Source organism: Tachypleus tridentatus, chromosome 10 (genome assembly GCF_004210375.1).
Source record: "Tachypleus tridentatus isolate NWPU-2018 chromosome 10, ASM421037v1, whole genome shotgun sequence".
NCBI classification, from domain to species: Eukaryota; Metazoa; Arthropoda; class Merostomata; order Xiphosura; family Limulidae; genus Tachypleus; species Tachypleus tridentatus.
The window spans coordinates 67,924,561-67,941,440 of record NC_134834.1 but is presented as its reverse complement, the minus strand read 5'-3'; the positions used below and the strand labels follow the sequence as shown (position 1 = coordinate 67,941,440).

At 32.4% G+C, this 16,880-nt stretch overlaps 1 protein-coding gene across 5 annotated transcripts in view; it reads right to left on the bottom strand.

Annotated features, from left to right (window-relative positions):
• Window positions 1–16,880, bottom strand: part of LOC143229483 (synaptotagmin-15-like) — a 68,574-nt gene that overhangs the window by 19,900 nt on the left and 31,794 nt on the right. For 3 of the 5 annotated variants that reach the window (XM_076461862.1, XM_076461865.1, XM_076461866.1), the window contains 3 exons: window positions 6,762–6,942; window positions 5,503–5,654; window positions 4,833–5,049 (listed from right to left, as the gene is read on the bottom strand). In XM_076461862.1, the coding sequence (XP_076317977.1) occupies window positions 4,833–5,049; window positions 5,503–5,654; window positions 6,762–6,942 (550 nt within the window). Of the gene's footprint in view, window positions 1–4,832; window positions 5,050–5,502; window positions 5,655–6,761; window positions 6,943–16,260; window positions 16,414–16,880 lie in introns of all 5 variants that reach the window. The other 2 variants (XM_076461863.1, XM_076461864.1) reach the window with 1 other exon arrangement.

Genomic DNA, 16,880 nt, shown 5'->3' with positions numbered 1-16,880 from the left:
AAGTTCAAGGCCCAGAAGGCCAGGTGATTAAGGCACTCGACTCGTAATCCAAGGGTTGCGGGTTCGAATCCCCGTCACATCAAACATGCTTGCAATTTCAGCCGTGGGGGCGTTATAATGTGTATGTCAGTTCCACTATTCGTTGGTAAAAGAGTAGCCTAAGAGTTGGCGGGGTGGTGATGACTAGCTGCCTTCCCTTACACTGCTAAATTAGGGACTGCTAGCGCAGATAGCTCTCGTGTAGTTTTGCGCGAAATTCAAAAACAAACATAAATCCAAAAATATGGTTGTGAAATATTTGTTTTGACATATTATTAAACATGAATTCCACATATTTCTTTCTCAAAAAACTTACCCCCAAAATCTGCATCCTAAATTACTAAATCTGCAATAGCATCATCACTTCTTTTAACATTTTAAAAAAAAATTGTACTGATGTGGAGTTTAATGTAGCGCCTTTCTTATTTAACAATATTTAACTAATCAACATTTCAAGACAACTTATACAAGCTACTTAACGTATATCTGTATCAAGGTTGAATTAAAACTGGTTTTTCATAGGATAAAATAAACCATATATATTGCGGTGATATGATATATATTTTAATGTTTGGAAGACTAACAAAATCTGGAAGAAATAACTGTATGTATAACATGTATTACATCTCACTCAAGAAATTGTTTTTTGTGTACGTGCTAGGATAATGCCAAGTGAATTTATATATACTGATTAATTACGAGACATTTTATTTCAGCGATTTTTTCGCATATTTTATGAGCGTCTTTCACCTTACTCGCTGCTTAATAAAATTAGGAATAGCTTGATCAAACTAGCTTAACCTGAGTCTTAATTTAGATTGTAGTGAAGTAGTTAACATGGCATTTTTAATCTGTTGTGCTTTCAGGTAGGTTTCTCAGGGATTTACATACCTGGGTGAAAGATGGATTCAGAATAAGCAGATACATCGTTATTTAATGCTAGAAACTGTATCATATTATTAAAACACCGACAAAGTATAAAGGTGATGACACTGTTCTGTATAATCCAACTCCAGAAGAACTTAAAGCAGTCTTCTGTGTCAGAGGAAAGATGATGTGTATGAACTCTTGTGGTCACTATAAAGTGACATTCTTTCAGGCAAAACTAAGACCGTCTTTCACAAGTTGTGTTGGTCATCATACAAAAGTAGATCCAAATGCTACATGCATGAATCTCATAGCAAAGATGATTCGACAAACTATGAATCCTCCTCATTCGAAGCATCGAACAGCGCAGTAGGTAAAGTATCATAAGCACTACATGATAATTTAACATAAAACGTGTCTGTTTTATATGCGTTCATGTATACAAGCGAGATGTTAAATTAACTCAGATTTTAATTGGAACTGGTAAGACCACTATAGAGAAGGTATTCTTTGTAGTAACTGAATATCTTCATGACATTGTCCATCACAGAATGCTGGCACACGCATATCTATGTGTATTTGACGCAAACTCGTAGTTACTCGCATTACATAAGTGATGGAAACATGGCCTCAGCTCGAAATAAAGCCAGAGGTGAAGAGGACTTTTCACGTTATGATAAAGTTCTTAGTGTCACAATATCAAATTTGAACTAGATCGTTATGTTAAAGAACATGACTGTTACGAACCTGTTATCAGTATGATCGGATTACATCAAGGCTTTGTAAAATGTGCTTTGCAAGTGAAGACAAGTATCGTCTTCGAAATTAAAAGAAAAACTTAAAAGACTGCTATGGAGATGAACATATGTTCGTAGAAAGACCTGGATTATCTGATTTTGTCATGACTGCAGACGATGCTCTCAGAAAGTCTTTAAGAGCGGAAGGAGATGCTTTAATTGAAAGAGTTGAAGCCATCTGGAGGAGGATTAAGTACTGCATACGACTACAGATATATTAAGAAATACGTTGTCAGTTATTAAAGACACTGATACATACATTTCATGGAATAACATCAGCATTATTCTATGCACTAAATAGGTTCCAGATCATTTATACTTCGGTGTGTAAACAAAAGTTCATTTGAAAATGTATCAAGACGACAATACAAGAAAAACAATCTTAAAGTCATTTTGTTTGTCATAACATTATAAGACAGAGTCAGAACGTCAGTAAGCAAATAACACTGGGTCTTGCACTGAGAGTTTACCACAACTTCAGATGCAAACAGCTGACTTACGAATTATTTTTCCTTGGATATTATGTGTCTTATGATGAAGTCCAAAGATTCCTGATATCCGTATCACTAGACTAGAAAACCAAAGTGTTTATAATTCAACGTTTTGGAGAACAAAATAACAACACACAGATCGACGGAACAATTGAGAACTTCGACAAGAAAGATAAGATCTTTGACGGCAAGTCCGCTACAAATACTATGGCGACAGTACTGTACAAGAAATGTCCAATTAGTTGCTCTGAATGTAATAGAATATTGAGGGTTTCTATGATACCATTCTCAGCAAGATATGTATTCAGCGCCGAATATAAACTTAAAGGGTAGAATCTAAGTATTGTTTTCTAAATATATTTCCACTTCAGAATTGGTCATACAAGAAGAAATATCAAAACTATTTTTCTTATTTTTTCTTTTAAATTTCTAAATTATGACAGAAGGGTATTTTTCATATCTATGTTCAAACTTTTAACCATGTAGGTTATACATTTAATGGCAGCATAGGTGTTTGTACTTCTTGTCTAGCATTATTAAGTTCTTTCTGGTAGACGTGGTATGGGTAAATGCTTCATCTTTCTGCTCCGTTTTGATTTAACCATGGTGAAGGATACCGAGTGATTGTATGTTTACCTCACTGTCTAGGTACAAGAAGCTTCCAAGAGGGCTTGCAGTATCAAATACTTCAATAATGGCAATGCAAGCAAATGTTCCAAACTAGAAATATACTGACACCATGAATCTGTTGTGGAAACTTTTCCGAATGCACAGCGTCATCATAAATGAAAAAAGGATACACAAAATCTACCTGCATGAAGGGGACGCAACTCATTTGAGGACTTAACAATCGCAGCTGTACATTATACGCCCTTTCTGCACGCCCCACCGATCTATCTTTCCACCATTTACTCAATATTAAAGAAACTTGTTCAAGTCTCAGACTTTGGACTAAGGGGATACTAATACATTAGGAAAACATGGTATTGCTTTGTTCTACCAGAATAACCATAGGAATAATGTAAATTATGTCACACAATATAAGACATTAAATAAGCTTTATTTTAGCACCACTGTTGTTAAGGTATCACATAAACTGATAGAGTTTTCTTGTTTTTTTGATGAGGAGTTTAACAGAATATCTCTTTTTTCCTTAGGGTACTTTTATGGATATCCATGTAAAAATATATGTGAAAATAGGTTATTTTTTCACAGTCACCCATTTCACACTTCTAATGTACTAATACATTGAAAATATGGTTATTTTTCAGTGATGTCGAGAAAACTCACTTGTAGAGAAATATATATGCAAAAACGGCTGTTTGGATTCTTCGGTCGAAACGTTGTTCGCTCTTATATGTAAAATATTTTCTCAACCCAAACGAGCCGTTTTTGCATATATATGTGGTTATTTTTGTTCTATCGTGGGGAGGAAGCTCAACCCTAGAAAGGGCCCTATGCTCAGGTACTATAAGGCAAAGTTATTTCTCTCCATTCGTTTGCGTTGTGTTGTAGATAGTGATTATTTTACCCATGTATCAAGATCTAATGATTTAAGTATTACCCGAAATAGGCCATAATAATGACTTAAATACAGTTGTCAACTATTTTAAAATATAATAATTTTACATTTTAACTTACCATTTACTTTTCTCTATAAAAAAGATTGAATTAACTATATTATGTTTATATTCAATGTGTGATAGTTTTTTTTTCATTCTTGATCTAATTTTACCTTAGTTGTTTGTCATAGGAAGTATTTTTTATTATTACTGGTTACTGTTTCTCTTTTTTACTTAACTAGGTAGGTATCATTCTTTAGTAATGTATATGTAACATTTGATATTAAAGACTAACTTGGTTTTGTAGCGATGGTATCCTACATATTATCTGTTTTCAATTTGCTAGTGTCTGAACTTTGTGTGTTTAACTGGGCTTGTTGTTTGTTTTTGAATTTCGTGCAAACCTACACGAGAGCTATTTGTGCTAGCCGTCCCTAATTTAGCAGTGTAAGACTAGAGGAAAGGCAACTAGTCGTTATTACCCACCGCCAACTCTTCGGCTACTCTTTTACCAACGAATAGTTGGATTGATCGTCACATTATAATGCCCCCACGGCTGAAAGGACGACCATGTTTGGTGTTACGGAGATTCGAACCGGCGACCCTTAGGTTACTAGTCGAACGCCTTAACCCGCCTGGCCATGCCGGGCTAAACTCGCTTTTTACCCCCCCCCCTCCTCAATAGTATGGGCTTTACATTTCTTTTCATGTGCTTAAAGAAGTTTACTTTTTTATTCGAGTCTCTTATCTATCGGTATATATCTTTAAATAAATAACAAAAAATTCTAAATGACAATTATATAGTTGACAATAAATTAATTTGTACATCAGGACAACTGGTATGGGTGTTAACACTTTTACTAAAATAAAGCAGAGAACAACGTTTCGACCTTCTTAACCCATCTTTAGGTTAACAAAGATTCAGATAGAAACGTTACTCCTTGCTTTATTTTGGTAAAAGTGTTAACACTCATACCAGCCGTCCTGAGATACACTTTTACTTCTAGTGGGTTTCCCATCATCACGAATAAAGTAATTTGCATAAATCCACATTACACGATTTTCTTACAGTCTACCTTACAAACGGATCACAGCAGTTGACAGATCCCAGTGTTCTTGAAGGAAAATTCTTTCCTTTTATTAACTGCACAACAAGCCTTTCTTTTGTAGCATCATATTCCAAACTGAACCAGAGGCGACCTTTGTGGCCATCCGGAAAAAAAAAATCCTCTCCAGTGTTATCGTAGGAAACTTTGTACAATTCTGGGTTTAGTCCACCCAAGAGTGGTGAGTCTGTATAAGCAATATTTAATCCTTCAGTTATATATAATTTGTTTTACATAAAAAGTTCCTTTGTTAATGCAGCTGACGTTTAAGTTTACAGAATTGTTTTTTAAAGTCAGACAACTGTTAACTAAAAGATCAATGCAGAATGATTGTTTCTGTTATTTTTAAAGTACTTGGCAAAATATACTTTTTATTTAAACAAGATGTTTATTGTCAAAGGTTCCAATTCTATAAATATGTATTCATGACAAAATTATTTAAAAAATGATTTGTTATTATAACAAAAATAGATAAATACAGAGTAAACAGTCGCGTGTTTAATAACAGTAGCTCCATCATAAAATAATATGTTTATATTTCTGACAATTCGTTAAAATTATTTTAATGGATTAAACAGTATGAAGTAGAAATAATATAAAATGGCACTGTGAAGTATACAGTAACTGTTTCTTAACTCACCAGAGGGCCCTAGTGTTCCGTTGTCAATCAAGGAGAGTCTGGACCCCAGTACCACGTCAGGAGAAGAACTAGATGACAAAGACGTCTCCCCTGGACTATTCAAGACAGAGAGAGACATGGCGGGAACCACAAAATTGATTGGCCGTTCTTGTCTAAAGGAGATAAAATAAGGTTAAATCAATAATTCAGTTTAAATGTTCTCATAATAGGAACGGTGATGTTCTGCTCTGTTTTCTCAAAACATTGATTTGGAACAAGTTGACAGAACCAATCTTTTACTGTCGTAAAGCATGCTTAAATAATCTAGTAACTGCGCATGATACTATAGTATCACGAGTTAGCAGAGTAAATCATGGCTGTTATCCTTAACGTTAGGAAAGACAAATCCTATTCAAAACCTAATTGCAACTCAAGCATATATTCCTAAAACGTCTCGACAGAACATTAACTGAATATAAATATTTTCTTATCACAGTTCGTAGGTCTAGTAAGTTGTGTTTAATTGTCGTTTGTTAACATTAAACATGATTGATAAAGATACTGGTATTAATCAGACATCATACGATATTATCTAAAACTTTCTAATAACATAATTTCCGATATGACCAAAAACTATGACAATCTCTTATCAGAAATGTCGTGTTATGGTCTATTTTAGCACTAGTTTTGAACTTTAAAGAAACCAAACAAATAATCTTTGGGAACACTTTAAAGAGATCCATCTCATTCTTTATTAAGTTCTAGTGACAAAAAGAATTTAAACAAAACCATCATTCAATATTTTAAATCAAGAATATTTACGGTAATGCAAGTAGGATTAATCCAGTAATTATAAATTATCATAGAAATAGCAAGATTAGATGATTTCGATTCATATTTGTGTTTCTTTTGGGAAAATGTTATGTTTAACTTTCACAGGACATTGCAAAACGTTTTATGATTATAAAACTTCTTAAATATTGTTTATTAAATAAAAAATATCTTCTTACAGTTAAATCTTTATGTTTAAAATTTTCTCAATTGATGTTTTTACTTTTGTAAATTTTAGGGTTTTAATAACATTTTGTTGAGGAGTTGATATTTTCTAGAGCCAAGTTGTTCTTTATTTTAAAATATCTGTTCTTTTTTAGTTTACTAACAACAGTTTTATATAGGGCTTATCATTATCATAGGTCAATTTCGTAATTTCATTTTATTTCTTTACTATTAATGTAAGTTTGATCTCAGTAACACTAATTGGTACATAGGTCTTCACTTACGTGATACATCCGTACATTGATGTATCAGTCGATCTCCTAGAAAAGCGTTCAGTTTTAGTGTTTTGTGGAAATTCTTCGTAGCTTCGTTGTTTTTTCCGACGCCGATATATAGTAAAACCGACTGTTACCAGTACGACAGCAGCAAAAGCTAGTGACGTCAAGAAGATCAATAATGGTTCACCTGTAAAGCAGCAATGTATATTAAACAATGAACTTAAGGAAACTATGGACAATGTAAAAATAAAACTAAACTTGTAACGCATAGAGGCACAGTAAACAACAAAAAGAAATGATTCACATATAAAAATAACTGACATCTTGAAAAACAAGAAATTCAGGAGTTACGACTGTTATTTTCAGCCTGAGCTAATCTTATTGAACACATGGAATACATGGTCAGTGATCCTAAAAAAACGAGTCACAGCCATTCCTAATTTAGACTGTTGACCAGACTAAAGGCAATCAATCCTTGATGTCTGACGCCTGCGCGGCTACTTTTTAAACGAACAACGAGAATGACTGTTACAGTTGTAACGTTTTCTTACAACTGAAAGTGTTGAGCACGTTGACGAATGTTGTCGCTCGAACCTTGGTTCTTGCATTCTGCAGCTCGGCGCGATATTCGCTAGGCTAGACTGCACATGTAGTCAATAACATGGGAAACTAACTGACATAGTCAACAAAACGACAAATAAAGTCATAGGACAGAATAACATGTAAAGTCAACTGGGATAGTAAACTAGGAGTGACTCCCCCTACTACTAACTAATGTAGTTAAAATATTTTTCAGAAGAAGAATAAACTAATTGATTAAATTAAACAACATTTATTACTTACACTCAGAATTTTGCAACAATAGAGTACTTAACAGCATGGCTACCAAATTAATTATGAACCCTTGTGTGGAATAGACTACTTAATACAAGTTGTAATACCAATGAAACACATCAATATAGCAAAAATTAAAAGATAGTCAGAAAGTGTTTCAAATGCATTTAAATACTAGATAAATTACTATTTTCTTATCTGTAATAAACAAAAGTTATGACGCTGATAAGCGATTGTAATTAAATTTTAATTACTTTACTAGCAAACATAAATATAGCATGGTAATCTTAATCTTGAAAGGGAGAATAACAACCAATTAGGTGTATACAATAAACAATGAATCATCACAGGAATATTTAATAATTAACTAGAATGGGGCACGAAGAAAATCCCACAAAAACTAGTTACGGAGCCATCACAGAAAATGTTCAAAGGAAGACTAGCAGAACAATAATCGCCAGACATCACAGTGTCTTTGAAAATTTTGTTGTTCCAATTTTGTCATTGCACGCTAGCAGATATTCTAAAGTTCATTTCATTAGGGCTTGGTAAGTCCCCCCTCCCAAGAGCTCCTGGGTACTGCACACTCGATATGGTCACTACCGGACTATTACCTAAAGCAAGAATAAAGGCTTAAGAAATATTGGTGATATGGTTAATAGAATACGGATGCCACGAATATTTTAACATAGAAAACAAAATAATAAAATAAATAACAAAATAAAACTCCACTAAAATCAGAATATAAATCACTGAGCTTAATAGTATCTCGGTAAGCTATTTTTTTAATCCGTCAAGAATAAATACAAAGAAATTTTAAAATTTAGTCTTTATATTTTATGCACAAATCATAAGAGTACGTAATACTGAAACAGTTTTGGAAACTCATTACGTAGTTGTTATAGTTCACGTTGATACGCCCGGTCATAAGAAAAAAAATGTCAGTCGTAGAGATGTCACACATAAAGCACATCACCCTTTCCCGATGGATTTTCACAACTAATTTGTTGTACAACAAACATAGTTATCATTGTATGTTTCAACTGTTTGATTGTATAAAAATCCATAGGTTCTGTGTCCAGCGACCTTACTAGTATGCCTTGGAACTAATACCAGTTTCACTCTCCAGCTGTTTGAGGCAACTCTTGTATTGATGTTTCATGGAAGAACTTATGTGAATGTTACTTACACCACTTTTTTCAGATGGAGAACCTTCTTAATTACATAGTCCGCTGCTGCTAAATACATGTGGATGACTTTTGTGTTTGTAGATTATTACATGTTATAAAACGCCGCACTTTGATTATCATGGCTAGAGTACGACTTGATGTAGGTCTCTTTTTAGATAGTCTTGGTGTCCAAGTTGATCTGCATTCTTTTATTTTTAGATAACAATAAGTAAAAGGGATATTCTCATTTGGAAATTTTAAATCCCTATCAGAACATATTTTTATGATCTGAAGATCTGTATCAGAAGAGTTTCTCGCGTACCCATTTCTCACCAAAAAGATAAGTTTTTAGATTAGATCATGTTCTGTATAAACAATGTCAGAATATAGTTTTCATACTACTCATTCATCTCGACTTTATATCAGATATAGTTTTCACGTGGCTTGTTGATTTTCATATTTAAAATTGTTTTAATACAACTTACCTAACCTTATACTTGCAGAATATAAATATGCAACACTGAAACATTGAAGATAAGTGTTATTAAAGACAGTACTCCAATGTAATTTAAGACCAGTTTTTATTCTTATTTATGTGAACAGTGTTAAGACATCAGTTTTCGATTGGGCAAAAAAGAACGGCAAAGAAAACTGGAAGTAGGAAGAAATTCTAGAAATTGAAGTGACTGCAAATTTACTATTTTGTTTATATTCACAGTGTAGAGATTTTAAAGTAACTGCATGAAACACTACATTTTTCTTCTGCTTGCCAAGTACTACGAGAATAGTGTTAAATTCACGAAAATGCTATTTATTTTAAAAAGCAAGGATATATATGTAATAAAATGTAAATTGTCATGACAAGCATATAATGTACTTATCTAATTCTAGCTTCTATATTTAAGAATATTTTCGGTTTATTTATATTATTTGTTTGGCCTTTGCTCTGAAGGTACACATTCTTTGTTCGTGAGGTTGGATAAAGATTTAGTCCTCAGCCTCATCATTTATAATGGTGGATCTAATTCCTCTTATTAAACAATATTACACGGGAAAAGATCTGGTGTAACAAACTTACTCAATGTTCTCAAATATCTACCTCCTAGAAACTATTTCAATTCAGTCATTTTCACCTTATATATAATCATATTTTACAAACTAAGTGATATTTTAAAAATCTAGTCATCTTCAACAGTCTAAGTTACCTTTTAGAAATCTAATCATCTATAAACTCAGTCACCTTATAGGAAGCTAAATTCCACAAACTTCGTTACTTCGTGAAAATGCTTTGACTAAAATTTTTCATAAGTCATTTTCGTGTTATAAAATGTTAATGTTTTAAGTTAAGTACTAGAAATACTGAAAAAAAAAGCACTTCTATAGTGGGATAAAGTAGAATGACCAAACATCTACTAAGTGTTCAGTCAAAATATGGGCCCGGCATGTTTAAGGTCAAGGCACTCGACTCGTAATCCGATGATCTCGGGTTCGAATCCTCGTCACACCAAACATGCTGGCTCTTTCAGCCATGAGGGCGTTATAATGTTACGGTCAATCCCACTATTCGTTGGTAAAAGAGTAGCCCAAGAGTTGGCGGTGGGTGGTGATGACTAGCTGCCTTCCCTCTAGTCTTACACTGCTAAATTATAAACGGCCAGTGCAGATAGCCCTCGTGTAGCTTTGTGCGAAATTCAGACCAAACCAGTCAAAATATATATCGTTTGACTTAACCATGGCATATTGTATATAAAAAGAAATATACACTGAACCTACTGCTCGTAAGGCGTTCATATGCATATATTTGGGTCTAAAGACAAAACAACTTGAGGTATTCAGAGTGGTAGTGCAGAATGTGATTCCGTTGATCAATGAGAAATATTTAACTAATTATATTTATAGTGCCAATAGACAAACGTGTAAACTTGTCTATTAAATGCACAATGTTTACAAATAGATAGCTTAGCTACGAGAGCCTACAACATCTACAAAGATAAAGCTATTCAAACAGCTACCTGACGTTAGTGGTTCAACATGGGTTTCAAAACGCACTGCACTTTGTGCTCCGAAAGAGAGAAAATTGCGATTGTTTTGACAAGCGAGATATGTATCAACACAAAGCTCACACGTGAACACACGTGTAGCTTTAATGAATCTTCTAAACAGGATATACAAAGCTAATCACCATCACTCTTAGGGGGAACCAAACAAAACACTCCTGTTTAATTAATTAGAATAGTCAGAGTTGGTACCTGACTCATCTTTGTCTATGTAAGGATCACCCAGTATAGATCGATAGGAGTACTTGCTTCGACGTTAATAAAGTTGTGCTACAATAGTTATGACAAAGATGTAAACAATATATTAAAGTAGATATAAGGAGAATATTGAAGGCTGGTTTAATTATATGGTTTGAACTTAACTTCAAAGGATATAATACACATAATTTATTGTATGGAGATATAAATGTGTGTATTGATCTTAATATGTTTTAAAAACAGTTGTGAAAAAATCCACCAAAAGCCTTTTGTTACATTAAGAAATATAGTTTGAAAAGACGTTTTACTTTCACTGTTATTCTGGTGTCCTTATATGGTTCAGAGGTTCAATTAGTTGCGGTGAATACAGAAGATAGCTTAGTGTAGTTATTTTCTAAAAAACAACAAATCTTTATATTGTAGGGCATTTGTAGTGGTAGTCGATGTTGCTTCTAGCAATTTCCGGAATTTGAAACCTCATTCAACTAGGGAATGCAATCGAAAGATCTTTTTATATAAACTAGAGGGTTAATACTATTGTTATATACAAATAGAGAAGAATGTACATACAATCAATATGATTATTACTACAACTACATATATATATATATACATATATATTAATTTGTTATTTTAACTAAAATAAAGCCGAAACAAAAACACATTAAACAAAAAAATGCTGCATCAAATGCAAAGATCCCAGGGTTTTGGAGGTGACTGCGGAAGTCGGATTCACATAGCGGTGGGGATACACCTTATATCAGTCTTAACTTGTCCAAACTAGTGTACTTTCCAACCACTGAATGGGACGCTTCTTGCTGGTATATCTAATTTGCTGTGCTGCCAATTAGTGCCTTCTACCATATTGGGGGCTGGAATGTAAACATCAAGGAGTAAGTTTCATCTTACTTACCCCCAAATGATAGTAACTTATTCTCTTATTATTATTTTTTGTTTCAATTAATTCTTTACTTGGGAGACCAGTCACCTTCCTACAACTGTCTGCAGACAGTGAAAGGTGATATAGATGTGGGACGTTGAGCACCTACATCTCACTCTTCTAATTTCTATTTCTTTCCTACTGCTATTCTTTATTTCTTATGTGAGACTGAAAAATGGAGGTTAAGACTGATAGACGGTGTATCCCTACCGCTTTGTGGGTCCTACTTCCGCAGTCACCTCCAAAACCTAGGGTACATTTTATAATCCCACACTGTAGCTTGTACTCAAGAATCTTTTCAGTTGATGCATATTTTTTGTTTAATTTGTTTTTGTTTCGGCTTATTATTAAGTTAAAATAACAAATTAATATAATTAGTCAGAGGTTTGAAATTGCTGTTTTTAATGCAGTCCTTCCTTATGATTTTACTTATTTTACTATTTAACATTATTAAAAGTAATTATTTTTACTAAAAAAAGCATGTATACATCACCAGCAAAATTATTACTACAATTAAAAGACAATGTACGTACAATTTATATATATTTTTAGCACGACAGGCCGTAACAGCCAGCGCTGTTGTTTTACTGCATGTATCAGTGTCGTATTTTAATTGAAGTGTATACAGATATACATCAACGTAACAGCACTGGGAAAATTGTAAGAATTGACAAAGTTTTCCTGATTTACCTCAAAAACAACTTTATAAACAGGAACAATTTTTGTGTGAAAAAAGAAATAAATTCCTTTAGATTCTTTTGTTGAATCTCAAACAATGCATTTACAACTTAAGTTCTCTTTTGGTTAAAGTTAAAAAAATGTGATTAAAATAAGTTATTTTTGCTAGGAATAAAAAATCCTTCTCTTTTATGTACTGGTTTATTATTACCTTTTTTAAAGTCTTCTTAAAGCCTTAGCGAAGTTACTTAAAGATAAAAATGGAAATTTATAATGGATACAAAAATATAAACGTGTTCAAGCAGTAAGAGAAATATAAAATTGTGTTTAGAAAATATCAAAAGGGGGCGATATGCAGTTTCAAATGTGCTCAGAAATTGCTGTTTTCAATGTCGCCATCAGTATTCCATGCATACATACATACACGTGTGATGGCACATTTGCGTTAATAGAAGTGTCCTTTCAGCGGATTACCTGATCAACGCAGTAAATGTATGTATAGACATCACAGAATGATTTTATTGCAGCTATATATATCTATATAAAGAACATACACGTACATAGAAACACGTCATATTTATATACATACTACTTTCCGTTTTAAGCTTGAAATACAAAAGGTCACTTAAATTTAGTTAATGCAACTATATTTCAACCAATAACAAGACAATACTATTTCTCAGTTTCTGCTTACTAAAGTGGGACACACACTGACTAAAAACAATTTAAAGTTCAATTTGACTGTAGATCTTACGATTTAAAACAGTTCTAATGTTTTTTTCGAATCCTAAAATTGATGTTTTTTTTCAGTTAAATATATATTTAGAAATGAGTGTAACTTACACTGTTAAATCTTCCCGCCTATTCACTAAGGTTGTAGAAGATTCTCGAATGTAAGAATTAGCAATGTACTACGTGTGTATGTAAAATAGTAGTGATTACTAGTATTGCTACTAAATGAAATTTCGAGAGTCTTGCCTATCGTTTATAAACTGATGCGTCGAGAGACAGTACACATTATTGGGTTGCTACAGTTAGTATACTATAAAGCTCTGAATCTATAACTGTAAGTTACGCTTATTAATCGAAAAACTATAGATATTTGATCAGGAACATTTATAGATTTTGAACATTATACACTGTTTAACATTATTAGATTAACATCGAACGTTAGTATTTTTACGGAGACATTATGTAACTTGAACGGCGAAAAACACGTGTAATCAGCAAAGAGCTAGCTAGCTCACCGTTAGGCGAATTGTACCGATATCAACTTAAAATTAATTCACTCGTAGTGAGCCATCGATAATATATCAAGGAAGTTCTGGATCGGATAGAAGATTTAATATTGTTTGTAACTTTGTAAAACGCTTGTATATAAATAATTATTTGTAATAGTCATTATTATAAATTGTGTTATTGTTTGTAATTAAAATATATTTGTATTAAGAAAGAAAACTGTGTGTATCAGATTTGTTGGCAAATATCATAAATTTGCTACGTGTCGAAATTCAATTAACTTCTAAATTAAGGTTAAAATTCCCTGTTATTTGAAATTGTAATAGGTAATATAATAAATTGGAGGCTCGTCATAGATAAAGTATAATATGTAACAAGGAAAAACGCAGTAAACCATATATTTAGTGGTAGAAAATTAGTTAATCTTAGAGTTGCATAAAACCCCATAAACACTTCTCGGTAATATTGTTAATCAAATAAAGGGGAAGCATATTTTGTGATGGAAGTTCTTTATATTTGCAACATATATATGATATCCAGAAAAAGAACTATTTCTTTAAGTACGATCTAATAAAATGTATATTAAATGCTTTTACACTTCACGGTTAGACAATTATCAAAATAAAAGTATAAAACAGTTCATGCTGATTTATGGTAACATTAAGTAAATTAAGTAAATAAAAAGTAATAAAATAGTAAATTTAGATCATACTTTGATCTAAATTAACTATTTTATTATCTTTTGCTACAGTTTATGCTGATTTATGGTAAACCTTTATTTTAGCCTAAAATCAACTATTTTATTACCCAGGAATGATAAAGGACATTAATTTTTCTTTTTTACTGTAAAAGTAATACTAGGATGTTGAGTAATTGAATATTTTGAAATTCATACATACTAGGTTTATTTCTAAAAGCTACAAAGGTGTTTTATACGTAGTTTCTGAAATATAATCGCTAACTGTCCAAAACTTGTCTAACCAACTTTCCTCATAATAACTTGAAAATAAATTGAATAAGCAGGGTGCCACTCTTGCCCCATATAATTTCTATCTGTTTTTTTTTTCGTAATAAGTAATATGCATGAACTTTAAGGGCAACAAGAGATTTATTGATCCATTTGGTCCGTTCAATTCACTAAACTATACTCAATTTAAAAGAAAAACTCAAGTTAGCCTTTGTCATTCTAATATTCATCAAGCCTTCCAATAAACTCACATAAATGTACAAAATTCACCATTACTGAAGACAACCCATTCCATAGGCCAGCCTTTCGGTTAGAAAAATAAAACTTTCGAAGCTAAGGATGACTTTCACTCTGCCAAAACGTATATTTACCACCATTAAGAACTAAAAGATGATGCACTAACAATATTCGTTCCTTTAACAATCTTAAACATTTTATTCATATCTCATTTAACTTCTTTATTCAAGAAAAATGTTTTTAGAGAACTTATTTATCTTTTTATGAGAACCTTTCCATTTCAAATATTTAGGTAGTATCGATTCTATGAACCCTTTTCAACAATTAAGTGTTCTTCCCAAGATAAGGATTCCAGGACTGAACATAATACTCCAAATGTGGACTAGTCAGTGACCTATTCAGTGAGATTATGTCCCCCTTAAACTTATGTTCAATACTTCTATAAATACAATTTAAAATCCTATTTCTCATACCATTAGCATCACTATTCTACTTAAATTGCTTAAGATACTGATCAATCAGAAAACCAATACCTCGTTATTCTATACTTAGGTTAATTATATTAAACTATACTTGTAATTAAAGTAATAATTTTCATGTGTTAGCTTACATTTATTATGATTAAAAACTACCTGAGATTTATTCATTCAACTCACCAAGTAGTTCCATTTTAATGTAGTGGTATCTTACTCACAGCCACCAGACCCAGTACGTGAATATCATCAACACATTTAAACAATTTATTGACCATTTCCTTATCCATGTCATTGATGTGAATTAAAAATAACAATGGTCCCAGCACTAAGCCCTGAGATAACCTACCTGTGATATTAATCTAATCCAACCAAACTTCATTTATAAGAATCCTCTACTTTCTTCTTTCCAGCCACTTCTGTAGTTAATGAGTCTTTGTATCCACTACATATATATATAGATTGTTATCTTATATAGTACCTGGTCAAGTGCTTTATGAAAATCCATATACATCAGATACACACTATTTTCCTCATCTATTGAAAGAATGCGAAAAGGCCAGTGAAACTATGCCGATTATTTAACAAACTTTTAAGCTTTGTTAAATGACTTTGCATCTTTTACAAGACTGCCTAAAACCTTCCCTATTACTGATGCAAGACTAAAATACCTATAATTACTGGGACAAATTTTATCATTGCAATTTGATCACCTTCTTTGAAAAGAGGAGTAACGGTAGTCATCTCTCAGTCTTCGACACCTGTCGCTTCTCGTTAGTACAGTCGTAAGTCTACGAATTTACAACGCTAAAATCAGCGATTCGATTCCCCTCGGTGGGCTCAGCATATAGCCCAATGTGACTTTGCTATAAGAAAATACACATGACACCTATGGATTATGATAAATATTAAAAATTAAACTAACAACTAACAAATACAATAATTTAAGAAAACTGGTTTCGTTCACACGCAAATAATACTCAAATTACAAATTACCCTATCGCTTTCATTTAAAGACATGCATTTGTATATAGACTCAATATTAAGGATATAAACAGGTTTTTTTTGGAAACTAATATGAAACATCTTTGGAAAACTATTATATACTGTAAACACATTAGTTACAAACTGCTAAAAATCCAACCAAAAGTTACTAGTTTATGAGTAAGTGTACCAACTACTTGACGCAATCGCTCTGATATGACATTTTGTTTCATGTACTTTAGGTAATCCATAAAACATTCAGAAATGTAAAGTAACTGGTCTGCTTTTATTATAAGCACTTCTACGTAATAATATTTTTATTTAGTTTCAAAAATATAATTTTACTAAC